Source organism: Saccostrea echinata, unplaced genomic scaffold (assembly GCF_033153115.1).
Source record: "Saccostrea echinata isolate AGI-Se365-2 ecotype Australia unplaced genomic scaffold, CSIRO_AGI_Sech_v1 ptg000025l, whole genome shotgun sequence".
NCBI classification, from domain to species: domain Eukaryota; kingdom Metazoa; phylum Mollusca; class Bivalvia; order Ostreida; family Ostreidae; genus Saccostrea; species Saccostrea echinata.
In genome coordinates this window covers 14,568,877-14,586,813 of record NW_026889774.1, presented here as the reverse complement: position 1 = coordinate 14,586,813, position 17,937 = coordinate 14,568,877, and the positions used below count along the sequence as shown (strand labels likewise).

Below are 17,937 nucleotides of genomic sequence, written 5' to 3'. Positions count from 1 at the left end.
AATTATATAAGGAATGACTCTAATTCTTGGCCAAATTATTCGAGTATAACCTGGTTTGGGTCAGTTTATGCTGTTTTATAATCCGCTTCGCGGATTATAAAGCGTAAACTGACCCAAACCAGGTTATACTCGAATAATTTGGCCAAGAATTAGAGTCATTCCTAAAATATACTTGTTTTGCATACTTATAGGATTAAAATAAATAAATAAAACACAAGAAGCTAAGAATGCAGATATTATTACCGTGGATTTAAAACCAGTAGAGCACCGCTTTGATTTGAAGCGACTTAAATCCCCAGGCATGCGCAGAGACCAGTGATTTGAGTCGCTCTTTTCCCTCTATATTCTATTAAAAGCGACCCTGAGCACTAGCGACAGAAATCACGGTTACACCGGCCCGGTGTCGCATAATATTTAGTCCGCCTCGTTTAAAGGCCCGGGGGGACCTAATACGATAACATATAAGGTCCAGCCTGCCTGTAAAATAAAAGGTCCGCCTTCGGTTTAATATGCAGATTTTTCTCCTTTACTGATTCGAAATTAATTTGCTTAATTAATCTTTTCATATTATTTAAGGTATAGTTGTTATAATAGTGTCTCTCCCAGCAAAATGGAGTTCCAGGGACGTACATGTACATTGTATTTATACTAACAGGATCAAGTCTTGCGATATCTCGCTAGTTGCTGAATTTCGTTAGTCAATTTCAATTAATTATATTTTTAATGCTATCAAATATTTCAGTACAAAACCTCAAATTATCTATCAAAAATTTATTCAAATTTTGATGTTAGCACTTAGCTTCTTATCTTAGTACATACCTCCAAGGTAGTGCACAATTAAAACAAAAAATATAAAAATGCAAAAGATCTGTTGATCGAGTTACCTTATGGGAAAATCATGTACGACTTGTGTGTTTTATAGTTTAAGTGATATCAATATTATCATTGCAAAATAATAAAAAAAAAAGTACATATATATATATATATATATATATATATATATATATATATATATATATATATATATATATATATATATATATATATATATATATATAATACATATACCTTCACTGGCACATTGTTCAGTATACAGTGTTCGTAAGTCCAACAATGATCATTTCATTACAGTCTCTTCCCTAACAACGTTAGACTTCCACTTCCCAAAAAGAATTTTCATATCTTTCGAAAGATATCTCGTTATATTATCAATAGTAATTATGCATAATTCTTACGATTCATATTGTAGCTAACTATAAAATAATTGGAGGGTCACAGTGACAGGGACTTGTGTTACGGTGTACTAGCCTATACCGTGTTGTTGTTAAAACAACATGTCTGTGCATTGGGGGTAGACCTATTGTCTCACTTGACGAAACTTGAAGTCGCATATCCCCTGTGTTTTTATAACCATCGTTTCTTATCCAGTTTAAGACTGACGATTATATCATTCTACTTAATATTAACCCGGGGATAACACAGGTTAAGGAAGATGTGCATTAATTGGCAAAATCAGACCAAAGTCAATCGAGTTGAACATTTTAAGCAATAACCCCCCCCCCCCCCCAAAAAAAGAAAAGATTATAAATGGTCTTCTTGTATTTTTGGTGGGTGGGGTATACAATGTAGCAAAATTATCCTGATACATGTCAAATAGTTTAAAAAGTACCGATGTTGTAGACTTTCCTCCCGCATTAATATTTTTTTCCCGGAAAAACGAGCTTGGGTTTAAAGACCACCCCCACCCCCCTTTTGGAAAAAGCCTAGCATAGGCTTTTATTTCCGGAATTTTTAAAAATATTGTTCATTTCATTTCCTACATTTTGTGTTTTTCATTTCTGACATTTTAAAGTTTTCATCTCTGACATTTATCATAAGGTACTTTTCCGGCAATGAAAACAGAATCGAAATTTCCCTTATAGAAAAAAAAAATAAAGAATAAAACAAGAATAATTCATTGATTTCCAAATAATAAGTTCTGCTTATATTTAAAAGAATTTTATGAAGATTTTATCCTCGGACACATGTAAGTGTTTTCTGCCTTCTACTATTCAGTTATGGAACAATTTACAATAAGAAATAAAATGTATTGATTCCTATTCAAGTTTTAAGAATATCCTTAAGAGACCTACTGTTGATAGAATAAAGAATGTCAATTAATTTTTAATTAATCTTTAATTATGGTAATCGCAAGGAAAACATTATACACTGTCAGCTAAGAAATGAATCGTAGACTAGTAATTCAAATACTCACCTGTTTAATTAGTACTTAAATAGCATCTTGTACTAAGTTCGGATATCAAAGCGAGGATAACTATGATCATTTTTTATTAGGATGTCCTGCCTATAATAATCAGAGAACTTTTTGAAAGTCTTCAGAGTATAATAGAATTGGAAACGTATTTACCCTCTCTCTTGATCACATTTTGCATACTTTGCTGTTTGGTGATAGGCAATTACCAAATAAAACTAACTATTCAATTTTTGAAGCAGTCCAACTGTATACGAAGTCTTCAAAGAGATTTTGATATTTTATTTTAAGCTTTATTAAATTTTCTTAATATTTTGATATTTATACCTACTTCAAATCTCAGCATTTCAATGTAGATAAATGTATTTTCCTTGCATATTTGTCTTTTGCACTTTCTTTATTTACCTATTCAGTTTTGTTGTTTGTTCCAATTTTATTTATTAATTTTTTTTTTATCTTTCCATGCATTTTGGTCTCGTACTTTTTAATTTACTTTTTCAGTTTTGTAATTTGCTGCACACTTTTTTCTTTTTCAATATATTGTATAATGAGAATATATGCTAGGTAATAACTCTTGTGTATAATTTATCTTTTTCATTTCTTCCTTTTTTGATTTATGTAAGAAATTACTATAATTTATTACGATCAATTTCATCATTAATTGTTAACCATTACACACCATTATTATCAATTTGTAACATTTGTATCCTTGACCTTCATGGAGAACACTTAAATAAGCTATGCTTGATGTCCAATCCAATAATGTGATTTGACTTTACATAATAAAATACTGATTAAATTAAATTGAGGCTGAAAATTTAGCCTTAAGTTTTGAACTGTCAGCAAACATAATAATGACAAGTCATTAACATCTAAAATTAAAAAAAAAAAAAAGAATATTAAGCTGTTTCATTTTTTTGCATCAGGTCGGACACTAGAAGATTTCGATAAACTTTTTTTTAGATAAAAAGTACTTAAATCACTTCAATCATGAGACCGAAACAGACAAATTACTTAATACAGTTCATTTAATCAGTACTTTACAGTTTGAGTGCATCTTTGTCATATTCACAGAATGTGTTCAAGGAAGCTCAGAATATCTAAAGAGTCAATAAAAATCACTGTACATTCAAATTTACCGAGTTAGGTACATGATATTAATTATCACACCTACATGCAGATAATATGTCATCCAGAATACATAACTGTGTAAAAGCTTTAACATTAATTGATCTGTATTTCATTTTTCACTAACACTAAACTCCCTTTTTCCTGATGAAATTCAAACTTAACCATCCATCTGAAATGACCCTTAATTGATGATTAAAGTGACCAATCTGGGGCTTTTCCTCCTCCTGGCAGTTCCAGGCGAAAGAATCTGGGGGAAGAAGACGAACCATGTGCCCATGCTCATTTTTCAGCTATGCAAGAACATTTATTGGAAAAAATCTCTCAATTGTTTGAATTTACTTAAGCATTTTAATGTTTACAGTAGTTCTCAAAATGATATTTATATTCTAAACAAGCTAAACAGTTGACTTTCATTTACTGTCACAAGTGTCTAACATGGGTAGGGACTTCTATTAATTAATCTGCATATTGAGTGTTAACACTTATTGTGGAGATATTATAAAAATGTTAACATTGTATATAATGATAGTGGTGATCTAGAAGCGCTTGTAGAAAAAATAAATAAAAACGGGAATAAAAGTATTCAAATATCTATTATAATTTTTCCGGCATTTTAAATAATTTACTGTAAATGAGTTCATTACTATATATATATATATATATATATATATATATATATATATATATATATATATATATATATATATATATATATATATATATATATATTGTTTCCAGTGAAAAATATGTTATTCCTATAGACACTTTTTATAGAGTAAAACAAAATTAACCCCCTCCCCAAAAAAATAAAAAAAATCATGACTCGAACACTTTCCTCAATAAACGTCCCTTTAGAGAGCTCCTCGCTAACCACTATACCACGGAGTCACACATACATACCCATTTAAATAGCATACAGTTCTTTATATTTAGCAAGCGCATTTGGACTTAGAATTTTTCAAGACCAAGGTGAAAATTTAAGTAAGTTAACTTAATTTTTTATGTAGAGTGGGTCTTCGTACCAAATTTTTGCAAGTGTAAAAAAGCAACATCTTTCCATTGCCTTTCATTAATCGTTCTCAAAAAATGGTACGATGACCCACTCTATTTAAAAAATGCAGTTATATCATCCAATTTATGTCAGTTTTTTGTGAAAATTGAGCGTGATGCCATTTTTGTATGCAAATGGTAATAAGCATTATTCAACAAAAAGTGAATTTTTTTAAAAAATGAATTTACTGATTTTTTGTCCATCGTTATGTAGGCATATGGCTCGGCTTATCCTCCCAGTTTCTTTTTGTTTCAATTTTCCTGCCATTTTGCGCCGGAAAATCTGAACTTGCAAATGGACGACAGGAAAATAGCAATGACGCCTGTAAGAAGCCTCTTCTACTCAGGCTAACTTTTCAAAAGTTTGTCTCCGCCTCAAGTACGCCCGGAATATGCCAAATCCTGCCTGATTCAAACTATATTCCAGGCAGAATCCACCTTTAAAATATATACAGGTTCATAATGCCATGCTTAGGAGGAAAACATTTTTAAAAAAAGAGGAAAATCCTTGGCGCAAAACTTAATGATTCTACTAAAACTTCGCACAGAAGTAATGTATAATAACATACACAATTCTAGTACTGTGTGGCAATTTGAACAACAGATTTTTTTCAGTCTTTGGGATATCTTGTTAGGTATTATCTCCCTGTCTTTGATTTGACATTTTTGGTTTAAATTCAAACCAATTCACGAGAACATTCATTAATGGATCACTCAACCAGATTGGCAGATAGAGATATATAAATGGGAGAGACTTGGCAAGAAATCCACTGTAGTAATGGGACTGCGGTTTGGGGGACAGCAATGCATCTTCAACACTTTTACATATATCCGAAAAATCAGCACTAAGAAATCTTTCTCGATCTAAAAAGAATAAAAAAGTTCAATAACAAATGCTATACATTAACTCATATTGCAGAGAAGAAAACCGACATAAGCTCTTCTCCAAATTCATAAGAAACTAGTAAGTGTACATAAGCCCTTTATAAAACATATGCATTTTTTTGAAATACCGCATACATTTTTTTCTTCAGCCTCTCCATTTTGTCTTTTCTTTTTTTTAAAAGCAAAAATGATTTTGTTGCATCAAAACGGTGTTATCAGATTCAACACAACAATTTAGCTATTTTACAACAATACATAAAATCTCTAAAGCGAAAAGGCAATTTATCTGTTAATTGTTATTTGTTCTGGATTTTTTTGATTGCTTAAAGTCCTTGAGACGTTACCAGTTGCTGATACTGATATCATTACCGAAACTACTAGATTCACCCCTCCTTAAATGGTCTTCACTTTAGGTATCAACTTAAAGGTAATTTACATTTGTCACTTGCAGAGCACAGCACGAAATGTAACAGAAAAGAAGTATGACTACCGAGATATGAACATGTACTTATGTATCACAAGCTAGGTGTTCTAACCGCTGATATAGCTATTCTGATACCATCGGCATGAACAACTATATTTATAAAGCTCAAGTCCTAATATTATAATAAAAACAGAAAAAGGACATTTTTTATTCAAAACCCTTGTTTCTTGAGCTCCTCTTACGGGAAGGGGGGGGGGGGGGTGGCCAAAAAAACTTTTTACCTACAAAAAACCTGGTTTCCCGAACTTCTTGTCCATATTTTGCAGTAGAAATGTACTTTGTAATGTGGTGTGATTTTGAGTGTCTTACGGGAAGGGGGGGGAGGTGGCAAAAAAAAAAATTTTACCTACAAAACCTGGTTCCCTGAACTTCTCGTCCATACTTTGCAGTAGAAATGTACTTTGTAATGTGATGTGATTTGGAGTGTCCTGTAAATGTGCAATAAGGTTTGGAATTTCAGTTTTCACACTGGAGGCAATTGGGAGTCCAAAAACGATTTTTTTCTTTTAAAAAAACTTAGTTCTCTGAACTTCTCCTCCAATTTTTGCACTATCCCATCCATTATTTATATTGTTTTGTGATTTGAAGTGTCCTATAGATGTGCATTTATACAATTGAAATTACGATTTTCACCATGGAAGCTATTGGGGTCAAAATTTTTTTTCTTGCATAAAACCTGGTTCCCTGAACTGCTCATACAGAAATCGGAGTAGGCGATTTATATTTTAGAATGCGATTGGGAGTATCCTGTAAATGCGCATTTCAATTTCGGAATTTCAATTTTCACCCTGGGGGAGGGAAAGGGTTAAAATAGCGTTATTGAACAAAACCTTTGTTACCTAATCTCCGCCTACATCTTTTGCAGTAACCAACTCATTCGTTTGGAAAACGATTAGTAGGGCCCTGAATATGTGCAATAGGCTTTCGGATTTCTTGGGGTTTTCATCCATTTCTTGCAAAAACCCATTCACGTTTTGGAATATGATTAGGAGAGTCCTGCAGATGTGCAGTAAGGTGTAGAATGTCAATTATAACCCTTGGGAAAAGTTAGGGTTGAAAACCCTTTTTTTCAAAAACCTAGATCCCTGATTTCCTCTCATATTTTAATGGAGTAGACTACTCATCTTCTGGAATGCGATTGACAGTGTCCTAGAGAAGTGTAACAAGATTTTGAATTTTAATTTTCACACCAGGGCCGATTGGGGGTCAATTTTCCTGCAAAACCATATTCCTTTAACTTCTTTAACATTTTTCACAGTGGCCCATTAATTTGAATTATATTTGGGAGTGTTTTATACATGTGCAGTTAGGTTTTTGAATTGAAGGATGAGTTCAGGCCTCTAAGTGATCTCTAAAATTTATGCGCTAACGACTCCCAATTACAAAAAAAATTAGATGGTGGGTGTCTACTGCAATCTGGAAAAAGTACAGAAAAAATCAACATGAAATATAAGTCAATTAATTGTCAAGTGGTTTTAACTGAAGCAAGCATATAAAACTCCGTTGTCTCAAGCCACTGTACGGAGTTCGCATATAGTGTCTCCTACCGGCCAGAAAGGGAGAGGATGGTACATTTTAGCCGTGATTTCCGACGATAGTAAAAAGCTTTTAATCGATCATTTCTTTTTTTAAGAAACTTGGATCTAAGGAAATATTCTTTCAAACTATAATAATATCAAGGATTCTTTACACGATTTACATTTTATGCTCTCCGTACAATTACGAGCTAATACTAATGTGTAGACGATATCTCTAATGACTGAGAATCTTATTGACAAACAATTGACACATCACCTGTCCAATCTACTGCATTTCACAGTTGTCGATTTTCTGGAGCCAACAATTACCTGGGGCAGCTATTTTTTTTAAATGGTCTACATAACCTCTGTGTGCACTGACGCGACGCGAAATTTCGTTCGAACGCGTGTGACTGAAAAAAGAAACAAACAAGGTCACAAAGAAATCGCAACACATGTCCAATATTAACTCTAAAACTTTTTTCCTCTTCATATGAAAAAATGGTGAAAATGATAATAGTTCCGGTATTGGACGATCGCCATGTCAATTTAAAACGGTCGCAAATTTGATGACTTATAAATTCTAGGCGTCAATCAAACATTTTATGTGCCATGGCAAATAAATTTCTCGCCAGTTACACGGCCAGGAACACGTAGGTTCCTTTACAGTAACGTTCTCAGAGACCTTTAAAGTTAAGCACTAAAATTGGTTTGTTGTCATGACCTCACAGGTGAGGTTAAGATAATGTCCGTCCGGTGTCATTCAAAATATGCAAGAATTTTTACTGAATGTATAAAAAATCATGTTTTTGTTCAATTCTAGGAATACACTTAAGTATTGGGAAACAGATACAGCATTCAGTATTCAGGACAAAAAGTCATGTCTCTATTATCCTATATATATTCCGAGTAGTTTTGATTGGCGAATACATACCATGGTGTAAAAGCATGGATGTGCGGTGAAAAAAAATATATTTTTCGTCGTCAATTTATTTAAAAAGCACTTTAATTTCGTAGTTTGAAAAGTAGCTCTATTTTCATTTCATTAGACAAATAACAGCCTTTTGCAGAACGCATACTATATGAGAACTTGACATGTTTAAGCAAAATGTCCGTTGTCAGTACATGTTAGCTTGATATGGTCCGGTGTCACTTGTCTTCACGTGTAAGTCTGTCTATGAAATGGTGCGGAAATGATCAGATTTAAGTCACAAAATATCGGGAGAGGGGTTGGTCCCCAACTTAAACTTATACTGTTTATTTAATTAGTATGAAGTCAACGTATTCTTTGAAAGGTCGGTCCCCCCCCCCCCCCCTTTTTTTCAGTAGAGTCAATTCTCTCATTCTCTCGTCCAAGAAGTTGGAAAGTAAGCCCCCCCCCCCAATAGGATTTTCTTCTCTATATGTAGTTTGTCAAAGAAATTTCAGGTAAATTACCAATTACTGTCCTAGCCCCTCCCCCACCTTTCAAAAGCGATGCTATATGCCTGAAGAGATAACAGATTTGAGCAAATATCATGATGATTGTAGTAATAATTTTAAATTTTGTTGGTTGTCTGAAAGCAGCTCAAAGTTCAACGATTTGAAATTAAGAAAATGCAAAAAAGTAATTTCAATTATAATTCTACTAGGTACGTGCATGCATTTTGGTGTGCATATCAGCAGCACCAAATAAAAATCAAAATAGACATACTGAATAGTATGCGTTTTATTTTACTATTCGTAAAGAAGTAAAGATAATTTTATGAGTTATAAAGTGAAATATTGTCAGTTGTACACGATGCCAAAGTCTGTTGGTTGGCTACTTGCTTGCTTTAAGTCCCTTGAACACTACTGACTGCCTAATGAGGGATGCTTTAGATCTGTACTCGGCACTTGTGGACATAGAACAGAAAAAGATTTATTTCATAGCCAACATCCGTCTACTGTATTTATGACCGGTTTTCCTTTCCAACATCTTTTCCCTCTGTTTTCAGGTATAATTGATAAATAGAATGCATTAAACAGTACAAATGTTGTATACTGTACAATTCTGACAACAGACCGATGACAACGGACTGAATTTTCGTAACTTGTCATGACAACGGACATAATTTGAATTATAGCAAAAATTTTCAGTTTTACTTTGCTTTGATTTTTATTTCAGGGGATAACAATACCTCATAATATTACCTGTACCTAGTGTTGGGTATTGTTTAGTGTATAAAAGAAAAATATGTTCATTTCAAAGAAAATTAAAACAAATCAAAATATGTTTTAAGCAGGGTGGTGTATCGCCAACGCAAACTATTGTAATATAACCTGTTAATATCTGACGTTATTGATGTACTAACAAATATATTGTTAGCTCGGTTTTCCATCGCAATTTGAGGGATTGTAATAAATTCACTCACTTGGAAAATGAAATAAACTACATGTAATTATTAGTTCTCTGAATTTATGACAGCGGACGGATATCATCTTAACCAAACCTGTGAGATCACGACAACAAACCAGTTTTAGTGCTTAACTTTAAAGGTGCTTAGACACAGATTTGAAGTTAATATTTACTCAAATTTTCTGTATAATTTCATGACTTATATGTTGCTATAGCATTTCATACGAAAATTTGATAAAAATCTTATTTTAGCTGGAAGTTATTGATACTTCGAATTTCTGGACGCGTTTGATAGACACATCCTTGCAATTTCACAAATTTTAACTCTATCCTTATTACTTTAGAAAAGTAGCAATTTTGTTGTTTATTAATGAAAAATATTAAAACTATAATGCAGAAATTTCAGAGTAGAAATGTAGAAAGCAAAATCCTCTCACCAGTATTGTCAGTCCGTGCTCAGTAGTGTGTGCAGAGTTTAACAATTGAACACACTCGGTGAAACGTAAACATTAACAAAAACAGAGCTCGTGCTCTGTTTACAAAAACAGTTTACGTTTAACGGGTGTATTCAATTTGTTAAACTCTGTACACAACTACACAACATTGAGCACGGGCTGACAATACTTAATTGAGTTGGTTTTGCTTTCGCACATTTTTACTCTGAATTTTCTGGTTTATAGATGTAATATTATTCATAAATACACAACAAAATTGTTACTTTTCTTAACATTAAGGATAATGTTAAAAATTGTGAAAGTGCAAGGATGTGTTAATCAAACGCCTCCCGAAATTCGTAGTTTCAATAATTTCCAGATTAAATAAGTTTTTATTTCTATTTTCGTGTGAAATGCTATAGCAACATATATAAGTTGTGATATTATACAGAAAATTTGAGAAAATATAAACTTCAAATCTGTGTCTATGCACCTTTAAAGGTCTCTGACAACGGTACTGTAAAGGAACGTAATGTGTTCCTGGCCGTGAGTTAGAGCCCCGAATGATTTTTTTTCTCATACGAAATAGGTTCCCTAGTTTTCAAAAAAAAAAAAAAACAAAAAAAAAAAAACGATTTTAAAAAACCTTGATTCCTAAACACTTCTTAGTACAAATCTCTGCTACCTTTGGACTTTCATTAAGGCGTGGTATTCTACATAATAAGCATCTCTTATTCTGTTAAATGGTGACCTACATATGTGTACGTTATCAGTGACAGCTACCTCGAGCTCATCAATATTCATAACATGTATACTCCATACATTGCCTCTCACAATCGAGAACTTATTTCTTCTCCTTATTAAAGTTATACACTACTATTTTAATGTCCCATTTTTTTATGTCCCCAAAAGAATTTTGGGAACATATTGTTTTTACTCTTTTTCTTATTATTAGGTCTTACGTTCACAATGGAACACCTCTAGTAATTATATTGTTTCTTTTTAGGTCTTACGTTCAAAAATCAATACATATACAGTCATAAATAAGGACGGAACATTTTGCAGTAAAAATCAAAGTACCATAAGTACTGACAGGTTGTTTTCTAGATACCCCCTTCTTTAAATTAAATAGTCTTAATATGCTTCTCTAAAATGCAAAATGTAATGCATACCACTTCATATATAAGGACAAGGATACTTTAAATCTGGTAGAAAAAAATTCAAAGTACCGTAAGTTCTGACAGGTTGTTTTTCTAGACACTCGATCTTTAGTTTTACTTAGGTAATTCAAACCTGACGAAATCAAATCTACCGTGCAACTCGAACTGCTGAAGATAGGCTGATGTCGCGATATAAATAATTACGACTCATTTTAAACAACAATTTAATAGTCGAATAAAGTAATTTTCAGTAGAATACTCATATTATTAATTAAAATTGGCTTTTTGAAAGTTCTCCCGACATTGGAAATTTACGACATACACACGCCGTTTTCCGTCGCAATGTTGATAAAAAGACGTTTACTTACATTTTCAAAGAAAAAACACTGTATATTTGGTTGTATTTATATGCAAGAAGTCTATTGATCTATTCTGTTTGGCATCTTACAACCACTATCCAGGCGTTTCATTTCTGGGTACAAGATCACAATGTACATCATGATTTTCACGTAAGTACATGTATGTAGTACAGCAGATATTTTTCTAGTCTTCACTATGTAATGTCATATGATGTGCCCCTTCTTAGTATACGAAATTTGTAGACATCATTATGAAAGGTTATCGCGAATAATGCAGGAATATAATCTGAACAATGAACATTTGTTTTATCTTTTCGAAAATAAAAGGCAAAACAAACAAACAAACAAAACCCACCTTGATTGAGTCAATGACATCAGAGAGTTCTGATTATGATACAAGTTGCCATATTTTGTACAGTTACTTGTGTTTTTCAAACAAAATTTATTTACACAACTGATTATATATATATTGTATCAAAAAATATGCATATTTGTCAATGATTAAAAATATGGGTCCAATGTTAATAATATTTAGAGAGGATAATACAGATATTAAAGTGAACAGAATTAGTCAGAAATGCCTATTGCGTATGAGATCATTATATTTTTCAGGGAAAAATAATTGCATTTCATGAACATATCAGTGGTCATCATGACTAAAAAATGAAGAATTGATGTCTTACCTACGTACTTGATGTAATAAATCATGCGGTTTAAAATGCAATGTATCATGATAAAAATGCTGTTTGTAAAAATATGCCGAAGGACAGCTGATCAATTATATTCTTCTTTTTAAAAAAAGAATATTGATGAAACTTGTTCATGAGCTCTCACATTATACACATTTATAAGTTTTTGTTTGGAAGAAAAAATAAGTGAATTTCATAAATGTACATATACTTGCAAAGAGCAAAAAAAAATTTGAAGCATAGAATTATGTTACAGTTTGATAAATAGAAATTAGCACTTTTTATCTTTACATTAATTTCAGATAAAGGAAGGAAGATGTTTTAGATATATATAGAGATAACGAACAGTATTCAAGCTCAAAAGTCCATTAAACATTACAAAGTAGGTGCAGAGCAAACACAGACCTCCAAAACATCAGAGATGGGATCAGGTGCCATGGAGGAGTGAGTGTCCCCTGCCGACCGGTCACAACTGCCGTTTGCTCCTTGTCATGATCGGGAAATAACGGTAAAATACGTCGACAATTCAGTGTGTAAATAATGGCTTAACAATTGGTATGAAAAACGTTAGTCAGCATTTGACTTAATAGTAGATTGTATTTGCTGACAAGGTCATTGTATCGACCATAAAACTTACGAAATGATGACTTTAAACGAGACTGCTAATATTCTTGTTTCATCAATTTGTTTGTCAATATTTTACCTCGTTTTAGAAATTGTACATACGTAGAGCATGCTCTTGCCTATCGAATCAACTGAGAGATATAAACCCCGAATGCAGGTGATGAAGGTATATTGCTGCATAAGTAAGGAAAGTTGACGATTGAAAAGTTAAAGTCATCACGTTTATCATAAAGCTTGTTTGTTAGATTACCATTAACGTCTTTTTTCAAGTAAAATATCCAAATATGAAACATGCATCAGACTTTAAACAGAAAGATGATCCCCAAAAGAGTATGGGGGTGATAGAGATAATGGGGGATTGATGTGCATTCCAACTAGAAAAACGATTGCACATGTTTTGCCATTCAATATTTTCATTACTTGTGGCTTTAGATGTTTACAAAAAGTAAATGAATACCAGGTAATAATATCTCGATAAATCAATGATGTTACTGTTTTGATGATTTGAAAGATGAAGTAGAATTTAAAAGTTTTTTTTTTTTTTTTTTTTTTTTTTTTTTGCTATAGAATATGATACAGACTTTTAATTGTACAACTGTTTTCCAAATGTTAGAATTTAAGAGAGTTGAAATTGACATAAATATATAATGTTAAACACTTTTAAAGGAATGGCTATAAAATTTACTTGTAAATTGAATACCTATGTGTGATTTATTATCTCAACAGGTTTTTTGACAACTGCCAAGGGAACCGTCAGAATGCATTTCCTATCAATCAGCAGTCAAAATGTACAACCTTAGTTAACTCTTGGCAGTATGTTCCTTCTGATCCACATGCACTGATAGAAAACCTTGATGTTGAAACCATCAGGCTGGGTATGAATAAATAATAATAAATATCATTATTTGTGACAAATATAAAAATAAAAATCGTAACTTAACCTTTTGATCTCCTTATCGATGTTTTAAATGCTGAAGCTTCGCACACATTTTATAAACAAAGTTCATGTGCAATGTAAAAATTAAGTCATTCTATAGGTTTAATGCTAATTTTATTACAAATGTTTAATGCTATTTTTATTACAATTATACTATAAAGAGAACAATAATAACTCAGTACTAAGTAACTTTGTAATGATGATACATGATTACATGTATAATCCTTGTCCACCTGTCAGTAAGGCTATAACTGATTTTTCAGGCTTAAATTCGCATCTGTTTTTGGTTTTTCCCCCCACCATTTGCCACCCATGACTGACGTAATTGCTCTAGCTGCTGCAAAAGACCTACATGATCATCAGAATTTTACCAATTGAAAGCCACAGCAAGTCAAAAGATTCAAGATGAAAAAAAGGAAAGAAACATTCATGTTAGAGATCACATAAAAGAAGCTAGTGTAATTGGAATATGAAAAAAAAAAACCGTGCAGTATATCCCTTGAGATTAAAAACCATTCTGTACGAACAGAACTACAGCATAAATTATATGCTCTTTTGAAATACCTTTGCTATACTAATGTCCTTTTTGTGCCCTTTTATGCTTTTTTCAGTGAAAGCTTGCAAAAGTTTAGCACTGCTATTGTCATTTTTTCTCATGCCCTTTTCTAGTTTTTTTTAACCTGTAAAAGTATTTATTTTTGTGTTCATACAGAGGAAATTTGGATCGTAAATCTTTCAGCCAGATTCTTAATTTACGTATATATTATTAAGTTCAATACTCCAACATATTTTGAACTACAGGAAAAATTAGTCACAAGGATTTTTTTTTCTAATTTAGGAAAAAATTGTACATCATAGGTTTGTTATTTAAAAAAGACAGAAAAATTTCAGATGAGTAATGTGCACTTTTTCACCTTAATTGTGTATATATGTCAGTTTTGTTTTCTAAATTACGTATCAAATCTTTAAAAAAAAACAACATGTAAATATATAAATATATCATGATATTAGCTTTTTTTATTCACCAACAATCAATTTGAAGGTTTAAGTTTTGAAAAAAGAACATAGGAAATTAGGAATGTAAATTTCCAAATTCGTGAAATTTTACGCTAATTGTCCTTCAAAGTTTGATTTCAACTTTGTTTTTAACATAATTGATTAATTGAATTGGAAATTGATTACTTTTGATTGATTTAATAGCCTCATTTGCAGATATATGTGCTTCGGGTAATTTAAAAAAAAGGCCGGAGAAAATTCGGATCAGCATCTTTTTATCTGACTCATGAACATATCAATTATTCCCCTTTGTTATTAGCTATACATCTTTTTTATAATGGAGTTAAGAAAATAAATATCCAATTACTCTTAGTGCGATTTTATTACCGCTCTTGCTTCAAGGTTAAGAAAAAAAATGGGCATTTTCAAGTAGACGGAGGAAATTCAGACTGCCATAGAGTGCAGTTTGGATGAAATATCTATGTATAAAGAATGGCAAGATGAACTTGATCTGTCACCCTATTATATAATTCCAAGTAAATGAATTCTAATTATAATTTGTGAGTTTTTTCATTATTTTCTATATTGGCAATGGGATTTTTTTCACAGCTTTTACATTTTTCAACAAGGGCATATTCAGAGGTGGTTGCCATGGAACGAACTCATTAGCATTTATCAAATTTGATGAATCCTAAACAACAAACTTGTCTTCTTTCTGAGGGCACCTATCTTTTAATTTTTCAATTACTTTTACGACAGGTTCGAATCACCTGTAATAGTCTTAATATGCTTCTCTAAATGCAAAAAGTAATGCATAAAATATCATTTAGACAGTATAAGGACAAAGAATATTTTCATTTTTTGCAGTAAAAATCAATGGACTACTTATATTGAAAGGACAAATTTAAAAAACGTTACCCTACTTAAAAAAGGATATACTGTACGTGTTTCTCTACATACAAAAATCAATGCAAACAGTATCATAAAAGAATGGGAGACTGTTTTTGTTGCCAAGGAAACAAGATTGTAGTTATTATTATATTTATTATTATTATTTTGTGAGCGCGATTACTCAGAGATGTCTAGATAGATTTTTACAACTTTTCACGGGATAATAAGGCGATATATGAATTTTATAGACAGTTCCGTTTTTTGAAAAATTCACTTCTAATCCGGTGTTACGGCCAAATTCAGATTTAAAACTGGATTTTTGCCCGATGTTTTTCTCAGAAACGGTTTGAAGTAAAGAAGTGAAATCTACAGGAATATTAGGTCATAATATTTGTCACTGAATAATATAAATTTCGTTCGTTTCCGGTACTCCCTGACCGAACTGGAAGTAAATTTCTGTTTCGGTCAATTTTCAACTTTTTTTTTTTAATGTTTTTCATTGTTATGCACAAATCTGCATGTACCAAATATAACATTTGTTTTGAAATCAGGTGACGCATTTTCTAGATTTTAAGTAATCCCATTTTTTCCATTCACCTACTGTGCATACAATGTACAAAGAAAGATAACTCTGACCTGTAAGTGAAAATAGAGCTTTCGAGATTGTTGCGATAAAAGGCGAAAATAGTATCGATGACGTCAGAGATGTAGTCTGCACTTTCAATAAAAATATTTAGACGTTCCATATCCAGCAGCCAAGCTTAATAATAATTGTGATGACCTTAACTTTTCAATCGTCAAGTTCCCTTACTTATGCAGCAGTATACCTTCATCACCTGCATTCAGGGTTTATATCTCTCAGTTGATTCGATACGCAAGAGCATGCTCTACGTATGAACGTAGAGCATGCTCTTGCGTATCGAATCAACTGAGAGATATAAACCCCTAGAGAATTTCTAGAATGAGGTAAGTTATTGACTAACAAGTTGATGAAACAAGAATATCAGCAGTCTCGTTTAAAGTCATCATTTCGAACGTTATATGGTCGATACAATGACCTAGTCAGCAAATACAATCTACTATTAAGTCATGACAAGGAGTAAACGGCGGGTGTGACCGGTCGGCAGGGGATGCTCACTCCTCCATGGCACCTGATCCCAACTCTGGTATTTTAGAGGTCCGTGTTTGCTCTGCTACATAATTTGTATTGTTTTCTGGACTTTTCAGCTTGAATACTATCGTTATTACCATACATTTCATCCACTCTTTTCTAAGAGTTTGTTGGTTTCCTTATTAAGTATATGTATAGCATAAAGTTGCGAGTGCTGTTAAAGACTGATATTTACACATGTATCTCTAAAATAAACTGATAAATGCCATCTCACACGTTCAAAGAAATATATACATTTACATTTATATAAATTGCATGCAATTTTATCTATCATATATACAGATTAAGACTGTAAATGTGGAGGTTTTTTATTCACTTGATGTACTAAGTACTCTATGAATTGAATGCTAAATATTCCAATTTCCGTGTTTCTTTTTCTATTTAAAAACTATTACATACACATTAAAAAAGGAACTGAGCGATAGAAAATCGTAATACAGTTTAAGACCTATACATTAATTGAAATCTGCCTATTAAAAGAAAGAAAATAGATCTTTACCCTTGTCACAATTTTGTTTAATTTGGTAATGGTGTCGTATGTTCTGTGTGTGTGTTCGAGAAGTATTCCTGTATGGACACTACAGTAATTTTGATAGCTTTGGCAGCGGTGAGTTTGAACTATTTATTTTGTTAGCTAGGTTTTTGTTATTTTTCAAAGAAAAAGTTATTATTTTATTACTTTGTTTAATTTTATTTTACTAGATAATGTATCCGACAAATTAAATTCAAGTATTCCGTATGAATGCGTTTATTACCGACTATGGAAACCCAGACTTTTAAATAACATGTTATTAAAGCTGACCAGGGACGTGCAAACTTTGGACAGTGTCGTAACGATAATTCCATGAGCTCTAACCAACGACTGTATGTGTACGAACAGTATACTGTAACGTCTTGGGTCAACCCCTGTGATCTCGCCATTTTGTTTCCTATTTTGATGGGTCACATTTATACAAAGATCTTTGGATTATTTTCACATGG

The 17,937-nt window shown here is 32.2% G+C and overlaps 1 protein-coding gene across 1 annotated transcript in view; it reads right to left on the bottom strand.

Annotated features, from left to right (window-relative positions):
* Positions 1–5,058: 5,058 nt before the first annotated feature.
* Positions 5,059–17,937, bottom strand: part of LOC133192059 (11-beta-hydroxysteroid dehydrogenase type 2-like) — a 201,664-nt gene continuing 188,785 nt past the window's right edge. The window contains exon 6 of the mRNA XM_061327900.1: positions 5,059–5,296. Coding sequence (XP_061183884.1) covers positions 5,064–5,296 — 233 coding nt within the window. The 3' untranslated portion in view covers positions 5,059–5,063. The remainder of the gene's footprint in view (positions 5,297–17,937) is intronic.